This window comes from Zonotrichia leucophrys, chromosome 3 (genome assembly GCF_028769735.1).
Source record: "Zonotrichia leucophrys gambelii isolate GWCS_2022_RI chromosome 3, RI_Zleu_2.0, whole genome shotgun sequence".
Classification (NCBI taxonomy): domain Eukaryota; kingdom Metazoa; phylum Chordata; class Aves; order Passeriformes; family Passerellidae; genus Zonotrichia; species Zonotrichia leucophrys.
The window spans coordinates 47,964,855-47,986,534 of NC_088172.1; the positions used below are offsets into that span (position 1 = coordinate 47,964,855).

The window sequence follows — 21,680 nt, forward strand, 5'->3', positions numbered from 1 at the left end:
TAACTTTGCGGCGTGTAAAGAAATGAAATATTTTATATGGCAATTTGCTAATAAAATCCTAATGTATTTGCAGTTAGAATTTGCTCTCTAGAGTCTCACTGCTTAGTCAGGAAGAGCTCTTTCAGATGGTAGTTCCATTTACATCTCAAAAAGGATTGTTTGCTCTGATGTCTGAGATCTTGAATTTTTCCAGGGTGATTTCTGATTACCTGTTAAGACACTGGATATTGTTTCTGAAATTGTAACTTCAAAGAGTCCATATTGATTAATTACAAAACTCAGAGGAAGTTGGATGATTATATTTACTGTATGGACTGTTATCAAGGTTTAAAGAGGTTACTGATAATTCCTTTTAAAATGTCATTTAATATGTTTCTTTTTTTTTTCAAATCAAAATGTTCTCTTTAGGTGCTGCCTCTAAATTCTCATAATGTTCCATTCTTATTTATTTCTAATTCAAGGCCTGATATATACACTTTATATATTGAACAACCAGATTCTTCTGGACATTCGTTTGGACCAGTTAGTGCTGGTGTAAGTAGTTTCTATATTTTTCTTATACTTAATTGCACTAAAAATGGTGTTGTAGTATGAACTTAACCAATTTATGGACCTGAAAAGGATAGTAGATGAAAAATTGCCATGGCTGTTTTATGACTTTTTGTTAAGAACTTTTGCTTGGGGTTGAGCCTAATGGTATGATTCCCATACTGTGTGTGAATCAAAAGAACCATTAACCAAACAGACTGGCAGAAAATAATTTCAGATCATACTAATACAAAAAATATTAATTTTTATATTTAGACTGAACTTTAATTATATTACTATGTGATATTTAGAAGCACATGGCCTGGCAAATCCTCAGAGCTGTCTTTTACACTGTACTTCAATGTTTCCTAATTTGTAACCCAAAAATATTACATTTTTACTTGCATGAAGGCAGAAAGTTCAACCTTTAAGGATCTTAGATGTAACTGATTTATCTCACAGGTAATCAAAGCCTTACAGTTAGCAGATAAAGCAGTGGGGATGCTCATGGATGGACTTAAACAAAGAAACCTGCACAAATGTGTAAACCTCATTGTTTTAGCCGATCATGGTAATGTATATACTTATTTTTTCAAGTTAACTTTACTGAGTCACTGTTTTCTTCCTGTGTGAAATATCTGGGTTTAGTAGTGTTAATCCATTTTATAAATCACTTTATCTTCCTTGCCATATGAAAAAGAACTGTTTCTATGTTGCCCTTTAGGGATGGAGAAGACCTACTGCAAGAAGTTAGAGTATATGACTAATTACTTCAAAGAGGTGGATTTCTACCTGTATGCTGGGCCTGCAGCTCGCATTCGAGCAACGAATGTTCCAAAAGATTATTTAACCTGTAAGTCTGGACCAATCCTGGGATTGAGCAGTCAGTGTAGCAGGAAATAAACAATCAATCAAACAAAAAAGTGAACAAATAAATAAGAAAGTGGATAATCAGTAGTAGTCAGCAGTGTGAGCAGCTTTCTGTTTCCCTTAACTTGGCTTCAACATCCATGGAAGTTGTTTGGGATTTTTTTTTTTTGTTAAGAATGACCACTTTAGATGAATTAGAAGGTTAGAAAAGATTGTTGCAGACTCTAATTTGTATTTTCTTGACATGGAAAGATGAAGTAAAGGTAGTTTGGGTTTTTTTTAAACTGGAATTCAGGTCTTTCATAAGTGCATTGCTCTTCACAGATTTCTTGTGCAACATTGGCAGAGTCAGTCTTTTTGAAGTAATGAATATTTCTGTGTGTACAAAGTTAGAGTCTCTGAACCTTAGCACAGTGGAGTCTAAGTCTTGGTTAAGACATTATAGCTAGTGTCTCAAAGGAACAGAAAATTGAAACCATTTGAGCTAACTCTGACTTGAAATAGATACCATGCTATCAGAATGGAAAAAAAATCCCAGAACTTTCTGTATCAGGGAAAACAATGGAGATAAAATCATGGAAATTCTCTATGTATTGACTTCAAAGAATTTGTAAAGTATTGTAAAAGTGATAGTTATTTCAGGTTGCAAATAAGAGCTGGGATCCTATTGAACTTTTTATTCATATTTTATAATTTTACTTATATTTGAAGGCACAATATTTATATGACATAAAGCAAACTTTCATTGGTTTAAGTCATACAAAAGCAGCTGAGGAAAGAATACTCATGGTTTTTCTGTGTCTCAATCTCAATAAAATTGTTGACTTATTTCCTCTAATACTCTTAGATTTTCTGTAAGAATTTTTCTTCCATGAAGTGCTCATTTTTACTTTTTAGAAAGTTAATCTCAAATGGTTAAACTAGTCTTTCAAAATGTGCAAGGTGAAAATACCGAGATAGACTGAAATTTCCTGTGTGACTGTTGCTGGAAGCAAAATACAAGACAAGTTCTCCAGGTCCTGTTCAATGTAAAAAAGGTTATACTTCAAACAGGGGTTAGATAAGAGAAAAAACCTCGAGTCTGATGATTTGTCAGCTTTAGGTGGAGGCAGTCATCAGCATGGCAGTTTTCTACTGTCTGTCCTGATGTACCCAAAGTTCTAGTGTTCTAGTTACTTCCACAGGCACACTTACTGGTAATTACCATTGGAAACATAACATTCCTACCTGTGGAAGGTGATAGCTGCCACTATCTTCACAAGCTAATAAAGAAAAGCAACTTTAGGGACAAAAAGCATGTGTAAGTTTTAGTCATGAAGCTTTGTCCTTCAGCCATTCATAGGTATATTAATTCATTTCTTTTTGTTTCTTTTTAACAGTTGACTCAGAAGGAATCGTTAAAAACCTCACAGTGAGTAAATATTCTCATAACTTTTACTTATAGCTACTCTTAATAGGAATCTGAGGAAAAACCAGTTTGTGAAAAAATGAGACAATGGTGCCAGTTTAAATAGTGTACTGACTCCACTCTCCCTTGGGAGGCAGTTTTGGAAGTTGTTAAAAAATTATGCACAAAGATTTGCCTTAGGGGATTTCTGTTCAGGGAAAATTGTTCTATACTTCACTTTGAAAGAGAAGAGGCTGAGTTCAGGGGCAGAAACTTGGGTATATCTTCATGACAAAAGAGAATACAGCACAGAGATGCTTTAGGCAATAGGCATCTGTTAGCACTGGAACACAAGTGCTGCACTCAGGCTAGGCTAAAGTAACTTTTCCACACAAGAGATTGTAGAGTACATTGGCACATAGTGTTGTAGAGGCTGGAAATATAAGTAGGAGTGGGGGGATTTCAGACACATTAATGCAGGACAGCACTGTAAGGGCTTTTAGATCTGATCCACAAGGAACATCTGATTTAAAAAGTCCCTGAAGCCTAGAAGAAACTAAGCAGGTATGAGAAAGAAAATTCATTCAATACTTGGCTTGTTTTGGAGGTGTGATTTTAAACAGAGTACTAGGCAAGATAGGCCTTTGGCATAGGCAGTAAGACTGTCTTAGGACCTTTTGACATATCACTGAAATAGTTGCAGTGCTTTTACATGTGCTGCACTACGACAGGGTCCTGTACTGGTAGTTCTGCTTGGAACTGAGCCAAGCTGAATGGATCTAGCACTTGAGGGCAGGTCCAAGCTTGCCTATCTCCCATGTGGGCACACTTTGACAGCTGAGTTCTGAAGGATACAAATAAAGAAGTGCAGAACAGAGTGCAAAGCAAAGGAGGACCAAACCTATTTCTTTTACTAAAGGGTGATGTGACAGTGCACGGGGCTTTCCTCTTTCCTTATATTTTTTTAGACAGATAATTCAGTCTCTGTCACTTTTTTGTAGTGTTCAAGATATACATTAATACATGTGGGATGAATGCACTGGCCAAACTAAAAAAATTGTAGGACAGTTGTCTTTCTGTATTTCTTTCCTTTTACAATTTACACTGAGTTAAACATTTAAACTGCTTGCTCTCAGTGTGCTGTCATAAATTCCCCTTGTTTTCTTCATTGCCAGTTTGTTTTCTATTCTGTGGCTTGTCCTGTGCCAAGCAGTAGACAGGTGTTATGGTACATTTATAAAAATGCTCTCAGTTTGTCAAAATCCCAGGCTCCCAAATGGATATGTTTCCGATAAATCTCCACTAGAGGTCTCCCGTTAACCTGTTGTACTTGCGGGAGTAGGATCAGCGGCTGGGAATAGCTGAAGGAGCTTTCTCAGCGCTACATCCCCTCCCTCACCGTATGACACAGAGTCTGTCATATCAAAGAGCATTGGTGTGAGGGGAATATTACAATCTGCATGTTCTCAACTTCAGCTGAAGCTGTTACTGCTAATAGTTACAGAGATGTGACATCTTGTGCCTTATGGGAATAGTCTGGTACCAGGACGTGCCCTCTTTTCTTTCTTCTTCATAAATGGTTGGTGTATTTTGTCCCTGTGAAGTTATTAAAATGGGGGGTTTTTGCAGATAAGGTAGTTGTGTGCTTTATATTTATTGCTAATGAATAGACATAAGTCATATGCTGATTTCCTCTATTTTTCCTTTTAATTAGACCTCTTCTTCCGAGATAGCAAACACACTGAATCCTTATTTTTCATGTTCCTGGGTTCCTCTGTTCTTCTGTGATGACTACTGAGGCACAGTTACTCCCATATCGCATGTTAAAGTCTGTATCCTATGCAGAGCGTACAGTTTTAGTATTTAGAAGTGAAGATGTCAGAACAGGCTCCAAGCATGGTATAGTTTGCACAGCCTGTGTGGTAAAACAGGTCCACTTCTGTGGCCTATGCAGCTTCCCAGCAGCTCTTCCTTTAGCATTTTAGATATTCTGGGTTATCCCAGTACTGGACTCCTGTTTTGGAGCAACACTTCTGAAACTTTGCCATGATGCTTCCAGCTGGAAGGGCTTCTAATGGCCATATATAGTTAAGCCTTGCAGTATGTCATATGGTTATCATTAGGCTCACAATTCCAAGCTCTTCCATGGCATGCCTGCTAATGCAGCAGTTATATGAACACACTAAATGTGGGTGTAAAAGTTAAGATCTTTAGCTAACAGCTGAGCAATGGACATTTACATGCTCAGGGTTGCAGCTAAAACCCTAGACTGTGCTAAATTGTGTGTGCTTGGCTTGCTTGTTATTTATTGAATGGTAAAGTGACGGAAGGTGGCAGAAATAAACCGCCAGGGAACTTTCTCTTATGAAGTGTAATCTTACCAATCAGATGCCAATCAGTACGGAAATATACTAAATATACAGTTCTACTGAGTGTCTTTAAGCCTTAAATGTAATTTTACCACAGTATTTGTGGGCTTGATATACAAATTGTATGTAGCCTATTTTCAAAGAGTTCCAAAAGTGTCGCTTTTCCTTGCATTGCTTCTGGGGCCAAAAATTACATCTGCGAGTCATGCAAGAAGCTATCTATGACTAATGGGCTTTGTGCTTGCATTCCTATCACTAAGGATAATTTTGAATGATGGGTGGTTGTTTGAAACTGAGTGAAACTCGTGACTGGACTCCTTTCTCTCGCACAGTGCAGAAGATCCCCTCAGCACTTCAAGCCCTACCTGACCCCTGACTTGCCCAAACGATTCCACTATGCCAACAACATTCGTATTGATAAAGTTCATCTTTTGGTGGATCGACAGTGGCTGGCTGTGAGGTAACATGATTTGTGTGATTGTTATGCTGTTTTGTTCATCCCACTTTCATCCCTTTAATTTCCTTCACAGCTGCTTCATTTCCTGTTTTGCTTTAGACTTGTTACATTTCCATGTTTCTTACAGTTAAAATCAGACTATACATAAAAAGGAAACATGGTTGTTTTGGTGAAACTAAATCGCTGTCCAGGACATACAAAAAGAAATGTGCACTGAAAAAAAAAATCTTATAATCACTCTATTTTAAACTATGTTCAAATGTTCTTGGGCCTCTGAAAACAGGATACCTGCACCTGACAACTGTGCATTAATTTTTCCATGTGTCTTAGCAATGGGTAGAGGAAAATAAGTGTTAGTCACCATGTCAGAGTATTCTGTTGTGTTGCTAATTCTATAACCCATCCCCACATAATCCACGTCTCTTCATCCTTCAGAATCTATGATGAAAATGCATTGTCTTGTAAGGCAAAATCCCTTGCAGTCTTATTTATATTATTCCACAGAAGCTGACAGCAGTTCTCCCATTGTAAGCTTTCTGTTAAAATGCCAAAGAATATAACTAGGAATTCTTCCAAAATAGATTGCACTTCTTCTGCAACCTGTAGCTAGGTAAATGCCTCAGTTCAAAAATGGCCATTTTTTCAACTTGCTTTGAAAATATTGTTTCACTGTACACTCATAGCCAGTTAGGATAATTTAGTACTGTCCACAGCAATTTCTGTTAGAGGAGAAAGAGGTCTTCATAGAAATGAATGCTATGATGAGCCATAAATGCTACAATATGATGGCAGAGTCAGTTCTCAAGGAATGATGGAGCCACAATGACTGTTACTAAGTGCTTCTATTTGTGTCATTTTTATTTACACTCTGTGATGGTTTCTCCTAAGGGATAAAAATTACACATCTTGTGATGGAGGTAACCATGGCTATAACAATGAATTCAAAAGTATGGAGGTAAGATGATTTCTATTCTATTCTATTCTTGCACTTTCTTATGTACAAAATCATCATGTGCCAGGTAAATCACCAGAATACAGAACAATGACAGTTTTTGCAGTGCGCTTTTTTTTTCTGGCCACAAGACATGTAAATTGTAAACACATACTAGGTCCAAATATTTGTATTGCCTTTCATTGATGTGTATAAGGCCTGTTTCTTTGGAGTCCTGTAGTAAAAACAGTCTGGGCTTACCTTAGCTGCTTGGAGATGGCTAGACTGCAGTAAACCAAGTCCACCATGTTTAGCTACTGAATTCTTTTTTTCTTTCATTCTTCCACTGAGGCAATGACCAAAAAATCTCCATAGGCTCTGGGAGTTCATCTGAGCATCTGGAAGCCTGTATGCTCAAATAAACTAAATCTTATTGTCTCTCCTTATCTTACAAGAATTAATCATATCACCAGAACAAAAAACTAATTAGATATACTGTGTGTTAGTATAGCCTATGTTACCGTTTCATCTAATTTTCACTTCTGGTTACAGTGAAAATATTTTGAGGTCTTGAGCTTTTGGTGTTTCATGTACTTTCTGTGATGTGAACCTTTAGCTAAGGTCAAGCATGCCACTGTAAATCCCATATTCTGTGCCTAAGAATCAGATCCTTCCAGATCTTTACAACTATGTTAAAACCAAATGTCAGTGATCAGAATTATGCTGAATGTTCGTATGGAAAGAAGAGGTAAATTCTGGTTACCATGGAAACCTTAATAATAGATAACCTTGCACAGGTGCCGCAAGTGATGCTTTTTTTTTAAAGAAAGGAGCAATATTTAATTTTTCTATAATAAATGAAAATTCCTTTTCTGTTATGGACACATAATATTATTTTAGAACAGATCATTGTCCTGTTAGTCCTGTTTCCCATATCTCCTGGCAGGCACCTCAGGAGGCTCACAAAGCACTAGACAATCCCGTGAGTCTGTACATAGCATGTACAGACCATTATCAGTGTTCTGCCACAAGGCTTGCAGGCTCCAGAACGGCTGCCCAGCACTGCATTGCACCATTGGTTGTACAGATGCAGGTCTTTGCTGAGTTTGGAATGGGCCTCTGCAGTTCCCTGCTCCTTGTTTTAACCATGGCCATAGACTCTTAAGTGACCCAAAGACTTCAGAGTGCAACAGGTATTAAAAAAACACCCCAAAACCAAATGAGAATCATTATATAGCTTGAAATGAGAATTTTTGCTTTACATTTTTCTTCAAATTATGTGCAATGGCAGAAAATTGCCTTCCTTACCAGAATAATCCTGTACTTTTAACTTCTGTGACTGTGAAAAGACTGTATTTTGTTCCATTGTCCCAGTTTTCATAAAGTGCAACGGAATTGGTTTTGACTTTGGTCCTTTAGGTAATGTTTTTTTTTTGTTATTACTATTACACTCTAGGCTATATTCTTAGCATATGGCCCAAGCTTTAAAGAGAAAACAGAAGTGGATGCTTTTGAAAACATTGAGGTTTACAACCTTATGTGTGGTGAGTAGAAACAATCCAGTACTTTAGACTATAAAGTTCTAGTATTTTCAAATACCAGTGTTATAAGAGCTAAAAGAAGCATAGCTAAAAATTGAGTGAATTAATTCAAAACCAAAACACTGAAGCCATGCTCTTAGGCCGTCTTTACACTGATAAGAAATTGACTTCCAGAAGTTGCACTGCTTTGAAGGTTTTTTCTGATTGTAGAAGAATTCCACTAAAGAATCAGAGGGAACCACACCTGCCAAAGGGGTTTGCTGTCAAAGTAATGTCTGTGGAACTGTGGATAAGAATCTTGCAGAGAGTATCTGCTCTTGCTCATAACTTAGGGTGAACCATTGTAGTCCCAGCAGTGCACAATTAGGAAGCATGAGCCTCAGAAAATATGGATTAAAGCATCACACAAAAATACAATAGTTTACTAGGTTTCACAATGTGATGCACTTGCAATAACATTTATACTTTGCATTAAACTGTCTAGTCTTGTCAATGTTGTGACAATGTATAAAACTGTACCAACAGCACTCAAATTTATAGTTACTAAGTCTTGATGCCGTGGAAGATAGCAAAGAACCTTCAGACCTAAAAAACTGCAAGTTGGTGGGAGTAGTTACTGTAATAGTTTAAGTAATGGAATAAGCTATTTCTTCTACTTTTAAAAATTACTAGGAGATTAGTAGATTTGGACAGATAATAACTTTTTAAAATACTGTTTTAGTCTTAAAATATGTTTACAAATTTCAAATGTTTCAACAGATTTGCTGCGTATAGCACCAGCAGAAAACAATGGAACACATGGCAGCTTGAATCACCTCTTAAAGAAACCCTTTTACAATCCTTCACATCCAGAGGAAGTCTCATCTCCCCTTTCATGTCCAGTTTTCAGTCTGCTTCCTACAGATGACCTGGGATGCAACTGCACGCAAGTAAATAGGGGTTTCTGGCATCTTTTAATCATCTTTGTCAAGTGTGTTCTGCTTTCTTCATTTTTTTTTCTAAACAATGAATTCATTTTGAGCAATTCTCTGACTTTTTACAGGGACCCGTTGCGTCAACAGATCTAAACAAGAGGTTAAATCTCACCACAGAAGAAAGTGAGTAGCAAAAAATGAAAAGAGCAGCAGTATTTTAAAATCCACACCTGGTTTATATTTTATGTCACTGGTTTCAGTGGGAATTTTTGAAACATTAATTACAATTGAAAGTGAAGTAGGAAAATCAGGTCAGAATAATCTTTTTTTAAAAATTTTTCCTTTTCGTGTGTTAAAACAGTGCTATGGGACTCTGTTATAGCAACATGTATGTATAGGAATAGGATCTGAACCTCATTAAAATTTTGGAGAAAACCATAAAGATTTCAATGGTCTTGAAGAAAATGTCAGCACTGTCAGGCTATGTGACGTAACTCTTGTTTCTTACCCTGTATCCATAACTTTACCCTTCTCTGACCAATAATTCCCATAGATATTTCTTTCTACTTTTTTATGGAGTTTCTGGAAATTTTGGGAAGCATTGTAATGCCTCCTAGTCAAATAAGATGTAAATTTTACTCCACTGGCAAGATAAATTCAAAATATTTGCTTTGGTATGAAACTTCCAAGAAACAAGAGTTAGCAAGTCTGATCTATTTTATTGACTTTTGTACATTAAACATAATATGAAAACTATTTTCTACATTTTTATTCTATTTATAAGCCTAAAGAACCACATGACTAGGTTTACTGTTGGATCTATTTGTATTTGCTAAAGTTTTAGTTAACAATTTTTGTCTGTTCTCTTAACCCCTTGTGCCATCCAAAATGGTATAGAAGAATAAATCAATAATTATTATTTAAATTTTAGTAAAGAAGGCAAACTCATCTCATTTGCCATATGGGAGACCCAGAGTTCTTCAGAAGGAAAAGGACTACTGCCTCCTTTTCCATCATCAGTATGTGAGTGGATACAGCAACGATATCCGGATGCCACTGTGGACTGCCTACACTGTGAATAAGCCTGTAGGTTATCAAATACCTCTACTATTCTTAAATATGGGATCTAATGGGTTAAAAATGTGGTCCATTCATCAGGAACTCAGTTTAATGGTTGATGGATGTCATGTGACTAAGGCACTTGTGTCAGAAAAAAATGTCTTTGATATCATTTAACTTTTAGCTATCTTAAAATAAAGTTTTGAGAAATGGGAATGACCATTTGAAGAGACACAAAAGATATAGGAGCTGCTGGTGACCTGGTTCTATTAAGCCTGTCCTGTAAAAGGGATATGCTGTCAAGACAATTCTCCATCTCTCCTGTCAGTTCCTGTGGAAAAGCAGGATTGGCTGTGATTTCCCAAATCAGAAGTTTTAAGCTTTCTGATGAGTGCCATGACCTTTTTCCTATTAAATACCCTCTATTCAACTCTACAAGACAGTTTGCACTAGTGCATATGTGTTCTTTGCTCTCTGTTACGTGATATGATTTCTGAAAAATGTAATTATAGTTGAATGAACCTCTGAGTGTTCAAGGATATGCGGATCCAGAATAAATTGTTTGAGTTTTCAGGGTCAGTAAACTAATGGACATTCATGGGCTTACTTGTCCTCATAATTTGACCCTTTTTCTAAGTTGCCTTGAGGAAGTAGTTTCTATATTGAATCTTCTGTCTGAAGAGGACTGTTATTGATGTCTATGTGATTTCTTATTTCAGCAGTACAAATATGAACAAATTATTTTAATCAAATGTATGCTGCTAAAATGATAGCATTTCAGAAAGTTTCACTACATGCTTTCTACCGATTCTTGTACCTTGGGTGAAGTATCATGAATCCAATCCTAAGAAGGCTAAAAGTCATTTAAACAAATGTCCATTTCAACAAGAACTGTTTATACTTCATATTTGAAGATCTGCCCTTAAACCTTTCAGTGAAAGTGCATTACCCAATTGAAAACTAGTAAATTGTGGACATATTTTTTGTCTGATTTTGCTTTAAAAAGATTGAAAAGTCCCATCAGAGCTGCAGTCTTCTAAATATTGAGCTTTAAAAAAGCTCAAAAACCCAAATAACTTTCCAGATGTTTTCCTTTTTTTGAAAAACAATTTCTCAGTTAGCAAAGAATCATAGAAGTTTAAAGGGTTGAAATGGACCTTAATTTAATTCCAATCCAGCCCTGCCATGGACAGGGACATCTCCCACTAGACCACATTGCTCAAGGCCTTATCCAATCTGGCTTTGAACAGTGCCAGGGTTGGGACATCCACAACCTCCCCTGGCAACTTCTTCCAGTGTCTCACAACCCTCATGTGAAAAAAATTCTTCCTAATATCTAACCTAAATTTCCCCTCTTTCAATTTGTACCCATTGCTCCTTGTCTTATCACTACAGTTCTTGACCAAGGGTCCCTCTCTGGCTTTCCTGTAGGTCCCCTTCAGACACTGGAAGTGTATAAAGAAAGTTACTGCTCAACTTAACATCTAAATTAAGAGAAATACATATTTTGCAGGAGTATCTTAGAGCAGTTTATGCAACATTGTGGGAAGCAGTGAATGAGACTGAAGTATTGGAGGATATAGGTCACAGCAGAGTCCAATGCAGTGATGTATGTTTTCTATAGGAAGAATAGGAAATCATAAATTCCATCTGTAATAGTGTCAGAGGCACAACAGTGAAAGGCTCTGAGTGTAAGAGCTCATGCACTGACTTACCTTGCACAGTAAGCTGACATTATGATTTTTTATTACATGTGCTAATCGAGAGGAATAGGCTTTGTCATTTATAACAACTGTGGAAGGACAGAGAGATAGAGCTAATGCCTTTGACAGTAAGGTTTGGCTGCAATACTTGGGAATGACAGAAAGTTGCCCTTTCTACAGAATTTTTATTGCACCCTGGGTTAATTTTGTTTGGATGCAGCCTGCGCAATGCTTTACACAATTTGTAGGTTGAGGTATATCTCATCATTATGTAGCTATAAAGAAGTGCTTAAATATTAAACTAGGTAATGCAGGCTGAGCTTTTGTGTGATTTGGGAGTTTTGAAACTGGTTGAATAACATGCACTTGCAGATCTTGAATAAAAGATGTCAGCATTTTGGTTACTTATTATTCTCAGGAATAAGGAAATTTAAGATTGAAGGGCATTAGTTTTCTCGAGGCTTTATACTCATCTTCCAGAGAGGAAGGCACATTTTCTTGCAAAAAGACAAACACACCTGAAGGGGGCTGCATTTGACATAGGAGACCACAGCAGATGCTCAAATTCTGTTATGTAATGCAAATAACTCTTGCTTCTTGACATTAATTACTGGCTCATCAAAAAGTAATAAATGGCATCAAAAAGGACAATTCATGATGTGATAGCCACAGCCAATATTTAGTTTTAACTGCTTTCTTCAGGAGACATTATGGTTCTTTGACCTGAAATAGAAAGAGCCAAATTGGTAATGAATGATTTTTGTTTTTTGCTTGTTTGGTTAGGTTTTCTTGACACATGATCCCCTCAGGAGTCAAAGGAAGACTTTTGTCTTTAACATTTCATTCCATGTGGTTATATATGTTTTCCATTAATATGCAACCTGACCATAACATGGCATCTACTTGAATTCTGATAGAAGTAACTAAAGAAATTAAATCAAGGAGTAAAAAGAGGTACAAGAAGAAGAACATTACAGTTCTTTTTTTTTGCTTAGTTTTAATTGATCAAAACAAACAATGTACTGAAAATTAAATTAGACATTTATCTTCTATTTATAAAGGTACAATGCAAAATATATTCCAGTCTTACCAAAATGAAAATAAGTTACAGGTAATGTAGGATGAAAAAAAGAGTTAAAGGCAAAAAACAATATTCAGATGATCTAATGTTATTGTAAAATTATGAAAAAGTGTGTAGAAGAGGTTATAGGAAAAAAAAAAGTGAAGGTTATAGAAAGAATTATAGTCATCAGAATTACTTTTGGCCAGATCTTAACATGTTAGCATATTTTGGTGAGTTACTAAAGCCAGTAAAATGTTCCAAATTTACTGTGGATTTCTTTATCTGTAACTCTTAAGCAGCACAAATTCTTATGGAGACTGCATCCTCAGATGCCAAGATGAGGTGATAGTGTCATTTTTATCTACTAGCTGCTTTCCAGGAGGATGTGACATCCAGTTTGTGTTTCCAGAAATATGTAAAAGTGACGAATGAGTCAAATGTGAAATCTGTTTTTGCCTAAGGTGTAACCTTATTTGGCTCTTACACTTTTACATGGTGCATACGGATTTCCCTGAATTACCTAAAAACAGGAGTAGAAGAAAAACACTACCCAGAAAACATTAGTGTCCATTACTTGCATTGACCTGATTCACTATGAAAATAGAAGATTCAATGAAGTCCATTCTAGAAAGTAAAACCATACAAAGCATTGGCTTAGCCACAGCCGTGGGTGTAAGATTTTTTTTTTTCTTTTTCACAGGAAAACACATCTCTTCTTCCTCCCACTGTTTCAGACTGTCTGCGGCCTGATGTTAGAATCCCTGCTGCTTGGAGCCAAAATTGTTCTGACTACCCAGAAGGGCTGACCTTGACCCACAGTTTCCTCTATCCTCCCAGTGAGCATGGTTCTTTTTATAGAGACCTTAGAAAGTCTTAATCAGCTGGATGTGGGTTTATGTTTAAACATATACCCAAACACCAAAACAAACTTCTTTGGATCAGCATGTTGGGCAGAAAAAGGTTTCCAGTGTTTGCAGACTGACCAAAAGTAGGGCAGCTGCTACTTGTATCTAAATATTTTTGGTTTAGAATAGTTACGTTTTTTTTTCTTTAAAACATGGAACAACTTGAATGTGATGAAAACTGGTTGGAATGATGTAAAGGGTTGGAAGGAAAGGCTGTCCCTCTTCCTCTGCATAAATATTAGTTTCCTATTTTCAGATTTGGTAATTATTATTTATTGAGTAGATTTCTTGAACAAATTTGGAGATATGTTTGCAATAGGATCATACACTCATGCTCAAATGTAACATGTAATTGAACTATATGTACCTACAATTTATAGTGACATATGAATCAATTGGTCTTTGTATAGTATTCCATTCACTTATATTTTGGTCTTTTTATATAGACTACAATTCATCTGCTCTTGAACAGTATGATGCCTTACTCACCAGCAATATTGTTCCCATGTATAAAGCTTTCAAAGGTAGGTTGCAAAATTTTGATTAATTATGATTAATTTTCTATAATTATTGCTCTTGATTTGATAAAGCTATCACAAAATTTGAAAACATTAATGCATGGCCTGCTGTATATCCAGATGTTGTGAAAATATCCTTAAAACATTTTAAGAGTAGATGTTTGAAAATTTATAGCACAATTATATGGGAGTTTTTTCTTTGTGTAGTCTTATCTGATTTCTGCTTATCTCTGCTTACCTGTTTGAGTTTGCTCTTCATCTCCTCTGTGCTATTCTAACATGAAATGTTAGCTATGAAACTCTCATAAAAATATCCCTTGGGAAAATGCTCAAGGTGAATGCAAATGGCAATTCTTTTTTTCAAAATCTGAAGAGAAAACCCCAACAATATTAATCTTGCAACACTATTTCTATAATAGATGTTTTTATTATGCAATAATAAGATGTCTTCCCATCCAGCCTGACTCACATTTGTTTGTAATCATTGATAAGAAATTTTCTATAACTGCTTATGATCCTGTTTTATTCTTAGGCCTAGGCTAATTTTCTTAGAAAATGCATAAAAAGAGGAATTGTGTAAGGAAAAAGTTGGAAAAAACCCGATTATGTAAATACCTTTCTAATACATTCAGACCTCAATTATTCGTTCACTCATTAAAAAACAGAGATCCAGAAGACCTAAGTGTTTTTAATCTTCCAAATAAATCACAGACTGTGAAAAATCTAATTTTTCAAGGAAAACAACAAGAAGGTTCTATAGACCATAAGCAACAGCTAAATCAATAGGAGATTCCCTCAATGCCCCAAATCCATCAGGTTTTTTTTGCCATGCCAGTTGTAAATATTTGAATAATGTCACTATTTTATATCCTATGAATTGCATTTTCTTGATTGGTGTCTGTGAAATAAGCCAAATTGTCTAGTCATGAGTTCTAGACAGTTAAACTAACACTCAGGTGGTGAGTATTCCTCTCACTAAATCATTATGTCAGTTCCTACTATTTGTTACACTGATCAGGCACATCAGCCAGAAATTAGTGACCTCTCAGCTGTAGGTTTGTAGCTTCAGCTTTAGATCAAATCAAAGATAGATACACTTTAGATACGCTCCAGTAGTGCAATTCACCTTGCTATGGCAAGTGGGAGTATGTCCCTTCAGATTAAATCCAAATTTTGTGTAACAAAGAGTTTAGTTCTGAACTTTTTAAAATTAATATTCAGTGAAAACACAAATACACTATTTTTCTTCAGTGGTGAAATTACTTTAAATTTATATTAATTTTGCTTTTATTTTTTTTTTATGACAGACATATGGGACTATTTCCATAATGTGCTTCTTCAGAAATATGCTAGAGAAAGAAATGGGGTAAACGTTATCAGTGGACCAGTGTTTGATTACAATTATGATGGCCATTTTGATAGCCCTGATGAAATTAAGCAGTAAGTACATGGAAAAGCCAGAAGTCAAGTTCTATATGATTTCAACTGTGTTTCCACACAAAAACCACCTATTATTTTAAAAGACTAAGAAACAAGTATCATGGAGAATGCAGTATTCTCTTTATAATCCTACGTATACTATTACTCATACAAGAGGAAGTGCTCTTGCAAACAGATACAGTCCCATGGAAGTTGAAGTAAAGAGTAAAAAAGCTGTGTAGTTACATGTGTATCTCTATATACATGCACAGGTACAGAGCAGTAATTAGTCTGCAGTAATTAGTTTCCCAAGATGATGCCTAGATTTTAGATTTTGGGCCTCTGCATCAGAAATGCTGGGAGAATATGACTTTTAAACAGGCAGAAGACATGCTTAAGCATGATTTTCTCACTTTGATGTTGTGCTCACTCACCTGCTTGTTGTTTCTTCCTATTGTCTCAAACTGATGTATTTCATGAAAGGTCAGATTTGTGTGTTTGCCTTCACTGAATCACATAACTAGAAATGCAAAATGTAACATTCCTGAGAGGTAACTTTGCATAAGTATGGCTCACACAGCTTACTGCAACACCTGACATGTTTACACATAAATTATAGAGACCAATTATTTATGTCAGTGAATAAGGATACAAGGAAATAAAAACAGAATTAGCAAAACTTAGATTAAGGAAAATACCTTCTGAGACTAAGAGCATTTATGGAGGAGAAAGGTGCTGGGAAATCAGTACAGCTGAATTTATCACTGGAGATGTTTTACTCAGGCTAGACTTGACCACATCTGATAAAAATGGTTTGAGAATGGGAAAATCAGCCTGCCACGTAGTAGGAGGGTGGAAGGGAGGAGGGACTACAACTTCCTTCCAAGCAAAATGCTGTAATACCCAGCTGACCACATAATGCTGCCTCCAGTGTGGAATAAGCGTGTTTTAGTCAGCATGGTTAGGCAGTCATACAAAGAAGTATAATAATTTCAGTGATAGGGTTTTGTTCAACAAAAAAGCCTGGGAAACATTCAGCTCTTTATACACAAGAATGACCATGTTTGCAGAATAGTCAGAAAAGAGCAGCAAAGGCATGTTCAACCGAGTATCCTAATCTGACTTCTACAGCACACAGCCACAAATCACTGTTCTGGCATTTCTCAATGGCAAGGAGTCAGAAGTTGATTTTCTCATCGCTCTCCTCCGATTCACATGGTTGAAATTCCTCATATAATGAAGGGCAAATATGATGCTCTATTGTGACTCTTCCAGACTCTGGCAAAATAGAGTGTTGACCACATTAAACAGTCCTGGTTCAGTGGGACTGTTTGTAGCACACAAAGTAATCTATGTGTATTTGGATGTTCATAAAATAAATGGCGAGGTTGTGTATCTCATCAGGTATTTTTTTCAATTACAAAAGAAATTTAAGTCATATAGGATTGAAAGATATATATTGAGATAAATTGTATAAATTTCTAATTGTATCAGTGGTGTTAAGACTTGATATCTCAAGAAATGCCTTACCTAATGTTTGTTTTGTAGGTATGTAAACAATACAAAAATCCCTGTCCCAACCCATTACTATGTGATTCTGACAAGCTGCAACAACACATCCAATACTCCACTGAACTGTTCAGGGTCCTTGGATGCTTTGTCTTTTATCATTCCTCATCGACCTGACAACTCTGAAAGCTGTGCTGTAAGTATAGTTCCATGTTCCTGTGTGCCGATGAACTTTGGGAACTGATTATTCCCATTGGAATTTAGTCATCCAGAGAACCTTTATCAGTCTGTAGAATTAACTCATTCCCCATTAGCAGGGAGTGAGCTGTGAGTTAAAGCAATCACCAGAAGGGCAAGGAGCTCCAGGAGAGGTAGCTGGAAATGAATGAGCTGATAGGAAGCAAGGTAGAAGAAAGGGAGGTAAGATAAGAGGACTGGGAAATGCTGTCACCTGAGAAGGGCTGAGAACAGCAGCACAGGCAACAGGGAGATGAGATATCTTTATGGAAGACTGCAGGATAAACTTACTTCAGTTAATATAAAATTCCTTCAGTTGCTTATTCCACCCCTATGAGAAATTAGACAGCAGGCATTTGGATGGATGGTCCTACAGTTAAAATTTGTACTTGAATTAAATGAAATCTCTGCTTACTGCTAACAGTAGGAATCTTATGCCTTGTAGGAAACAAAATACATTATCTGAGTGTAATATGTATTGTTGAGGCAGCTGAGTGCCTATTCCACAAACTCTGGGTTGCAGAAGGTTTCTAAACTCAGCGAATATAAATATAAATATAAATATAAATATAAATATAAATATAAATATAAATATAAATATAAATATAAATATAAATATAAATATAAATATAAATATAAATATAAATATTGCACAAGTACAGCTGCACAGACTTGAACTGATCTTCACAGAAAGTTTTTAGTTTATTTATAACTTTGAACTCATAACTCCAGACAGATGCAAGCTTGCTCTACTTGGAAACAACTTCTGTGTCTCACCATTTGCAGTGTGGATAATCCACAACTTCCCAGTGAGATCTTTTTAGAAGTTGAGGGTTGAGTAATTATTAGAATGAATTAGTCATTATAATTTAAAGATTGACTGCAATTTCTAAAGTTTCTAAAACCCCAAATCTCATTTTATATTCATCATGTTTGGTAGTAACATAAATTTAATGAATCATTTGCCTCAGAAGCAGATATTGTTAATGAAAAAGCAAATTACCAGCTGTAATTTACTGCAAAACAATCCTTGCAGTGAAAGAACAGAAAATAACATTTTGGATTGATTAGTGGTTGCATTTCCATTGTTTTCCCTGTCTAACCAGCAACTATTCTTGCTGTCCAGCAGTCAAGACTGAGCTGCTGTAAGGACTTTTTGTGAGTTGTCAGGTGCCTGTTGCTTGACTGGCCTGAGCAGTGCAGCTAAGTTGTGCTGTAACTAAAACTGTCCTTACGTGTGTGTTTGAAATGTGGCTCATGCATTTTGTACTTAAAAGTCACAATTGCCATGTCAGCACAATTCTTCTTGTCTGTCACTGTGCAAGTGGAGAGGTGGGTAGAAGAGACATCTGCTTGATTCTGTTTACATGAGATCCCTAAAAGCAAGGCTGTAAAGATGCCTTGGAAAGCCTGGGGGCTTTTAGTCTGTCAGACCAGGTCAAACACTGGCAATTGCCTAACACTGCCACCAAACAACAGAGGGCCTTTTATGTGTTTGAACATTGCTCTTGCTTGTTTTCACAGGAAAATAAGACACTTTCTGAATGGGTTGAAGAAAGAGTTCAGGCTCACTCTGCACGTGTTCGGGATGTGGAGTTGCTATCTGGGCTTGACTTTTACCAGGAAAGAAATGAATCTGTCTCTGAAATCTTGAGGCTAAAGACATTTTTGCCAATATTTGAGACTGAAAGTATCTGATGATCTTTGGAAAAGGGGTCAGTGCTTGGAAGAAAGAAAATTTCAGTGATTTCACTTATTTCCTTGCTGAAGTATGTGGGAGTATTTTTCAAATTTGTGTTTTCCAGTCAAGTGTTCTGTGCCAATTAAATTTGAATAAAAATGATACATAAAATTTTCTAAAGTGAATTAAATCATCATTGTTGAGCCAGGCTTTCAATATACAGTATATATTTTTATTATGTAAAAACTAATATATTATATTACTCTAAAATACATGAAATATTAGATGTGATATTATATATATAATAATAGTAGTAGTAATGATTGAAAAAAATGAAAAAGGAACATATTTTATACTACAGAGACATCAGAACTGTAAATTGTATATAAAATATTTCTACAATGGAGTTGAAAAATAAAACATTTTGAGAGAAGTGTCTATGTTTTTCCCTTGTGTTTATCAAAGAGGTAATGGTTCTCTAACACAAACACATCCTGAAATATTCTGAATTTCTCTTTCTCACCTATTAATTCCTATGGAAACATATTCTGACTCACAAAAAGTTTGTATACAGTGCAAGTGATCATCACTTGTGTTAATTAATTATGCTAGTAACAAGTGAAGTGAATGAGCTATATTCTTGTACCCTTCAGAAATCTTAAAATATTCTGAACATGAAGAGATAAAAGAAATGCTCTACACAGAAGAATTTTGTCTTGATATTTACCTGTATTTGCAATGGTTTCCAAATGCCTGATGATAACAAAATGTTTGTGTCTATTTTTAAATAGTTAAATTTGAGATTAGAGGCAAAATTAGTAATAACATTCAAAACAGATAGAGACTTTGTAGACAGATACTTTGTAACACTGTGCTCTACACAAATAATTACTGAGGACAGGTAAGTAGGACAAGACAATGGAAATTTCCAGATTATGCTAATAAAAAAATGTCACCTATAATAGAGTGTGAGTGAACTACTCCACTACAAATATTGCTAAGTGCATTTATGAAAAACAGCAGAAAATTGATCATTTGATTTATATGCACAGTGGGGGCATTTTAAAGAAACATGTTAAAGTGTGTTTCAATCTATAAAACTAACTGTGGACTGAAGGAGCTATGTCTGCTTAAAGAATTAAACTTTAAACTTCCAAACTTTTCAGCACAAAGAATCCAGACCCCCCACAGGACGCTACATTTCCCAAAGTCCTCAAGATAATCAGTGTATGCCCACACACCAGACAGAGTTTAGCAATATTGATCTTAAAACCATGATGTGGGACCAAGCTGAACATAAAGATTTTTATCTCAGTGAAACCATTACACCATCATGGAGTTGCAGTTCACCACCCTACAATGTTTTGACATCTTAAGTCTGCCTAAATCAGAGACTTCTGCTAAACTGCCCCAATTAAGAACATGACTGTTTTTTCACTTTGTGGTAAATCAGACCCTAACTCAAGTAAAAAAATCTACACTCACAGTAGAAGAGTGGGACAAAAGAATAAAGACTAAATGTATAAAATAGATATGGGTTATTTTACTCTGAAATGCTGAGAAATTCAAAAGTTAAAGTAACAACAAATAGTAACCACAAAATAAACACATAATATTTAATTTAAAAACATAATCCTCCTTTGTTAATCATTCTGCTTTGTCCTGAGATTTAGGAAATTATGCTGTTTCTGGATGTTTCAGATGTCTGTTTCCTAGGGGATGTGAGTATTGCTTTCCCAAATGGGTAAACCCTTTGTTTCTGTGTTTTTCAGCCAGTTCTGAAACTCCCAAAGCTGCAGTGGAATAGCCACAAATTAATCTGCTGACTGCAAAAGCAGATGTTGCCAAGTCTAAGCTCTTTGAGCTACCTTCCATGTGACGATTAAAAATGTTAATTCTGTAAAACATTATTTTCCATAGACCATTATTTAAGCTAAGAAAACTGAGTGGTCCTGTAGACATTGAAGATCTGAACTCTGAAGGACCTTGCTGCTTCCTTCTCTTATGCTTGGGTCATTTTAAATTTTAGAGTATTAGAACCAAATCTCTAAGCAAATATAGAAACTTGGCACTACCTATATCTAGTCTTTTCTCTGTAGCAAGGCCGAGTAATAATGAAAGAAACTAGGCAAGGGAAACAGCCCACCCTGCCCTAGAAAAGGCAGAGCAAGGATGTTTTTTTTTTAGTAAGTGCTACTGTTTCCCTGACCCACACCCTGGCTCTGTGAGACTGTCACCATATAAAACAAACCTTTTTTGTTCACTTAGTATTTATTATAGAGACCATTGGCTTTTTGTCAGTACCTCCCTGAAGTAGTTTCAAAGCTGAGTGCAGACATTGAGGAGGCACAGAATACCCTTTACCTTGGACATCTTCCTGTAAGCATCAATGGATATATATTGAAAGGGCTGTTTTAAAAAATTACCTCCTGCAATGTTTGTTTATAAGATGAGGGGATTTTTCATTTGCAATTGTTTGCAAGCACAGATTTTTTTCTGTCCTTACTGTGCAGTGAGGGAGTTGCTACCTCTGGGTGAAAGGCTGTCAATAGGAAGGCAAGCAAATCTATCATGCCTCTGGATCCAAAG

The 21,680-nt window shown here is 36.0% G+C and overlaps 1 protein-coding gene across 1 annotated transcript in view; it reads left to right on the top strand.

The window, feature by feature from the left end:
- Positions 1-19,218, top strand: part of ENPP3 (ectonucleotide pyrophosphatase/phosphodiesterase 3) — a 35,563-nt gene extending 16,345 nt beyond the window's left edge. Inside the window, exons 11-25 of the mRNA XM_064708088.1 lie at positions 462-534; positions 991-1,099; positions 1,253-1,381; positions 2,778-2,809; positions 5,487-5,614; positions 6,500-6,566; positions 7,999-8,086; positions 8,843-9,011; positions 9,119-9,180; positions 9,929-10,083; positions 13,523-13,658; positions 14,174-14,251; positions 15,553-15,685; positions 17,213-17,369; positions 18,935-19,218. Of these exons, the coding sequence (XP_064564158.1) occupies positions 462-534; positions 991-1,099; positions 1,253-1,381; positions 2,778-2,809; positions 5,487-5,614; positions 6,500-6,566; positions 7,999-8,086; positions 8,843-9,011; positions 9,119-9,180; positions 9,929-10,083; positions 13,523-13,658; positions 14,174-14,251; positions 15,553-15,685; positions 17,213-17,369; positions 18,935-19,108 (1,690 nt within the window). The 3' untranslated portion in view covers positions 19,109-19,218. The remainder of the gene's footprint in view (positions 1-461; positions 535-990; positions 1,100-1,252; positions 1,382-2,777; positions 2,810-5,486; positions 5,615-6,499; positions 6,567-7,998; positions 8,087-8,842; positions 9,012-9,118; positions 9,181-9,928; positions 10,084-13,522; positions 13,659-14,173; positions 14,252-15,552; positions 15,686-17,212; positions 17,370-18,934) is intronic.
- Positions 19,219-21,680: the final 2,462 nt, after the last annotated feature.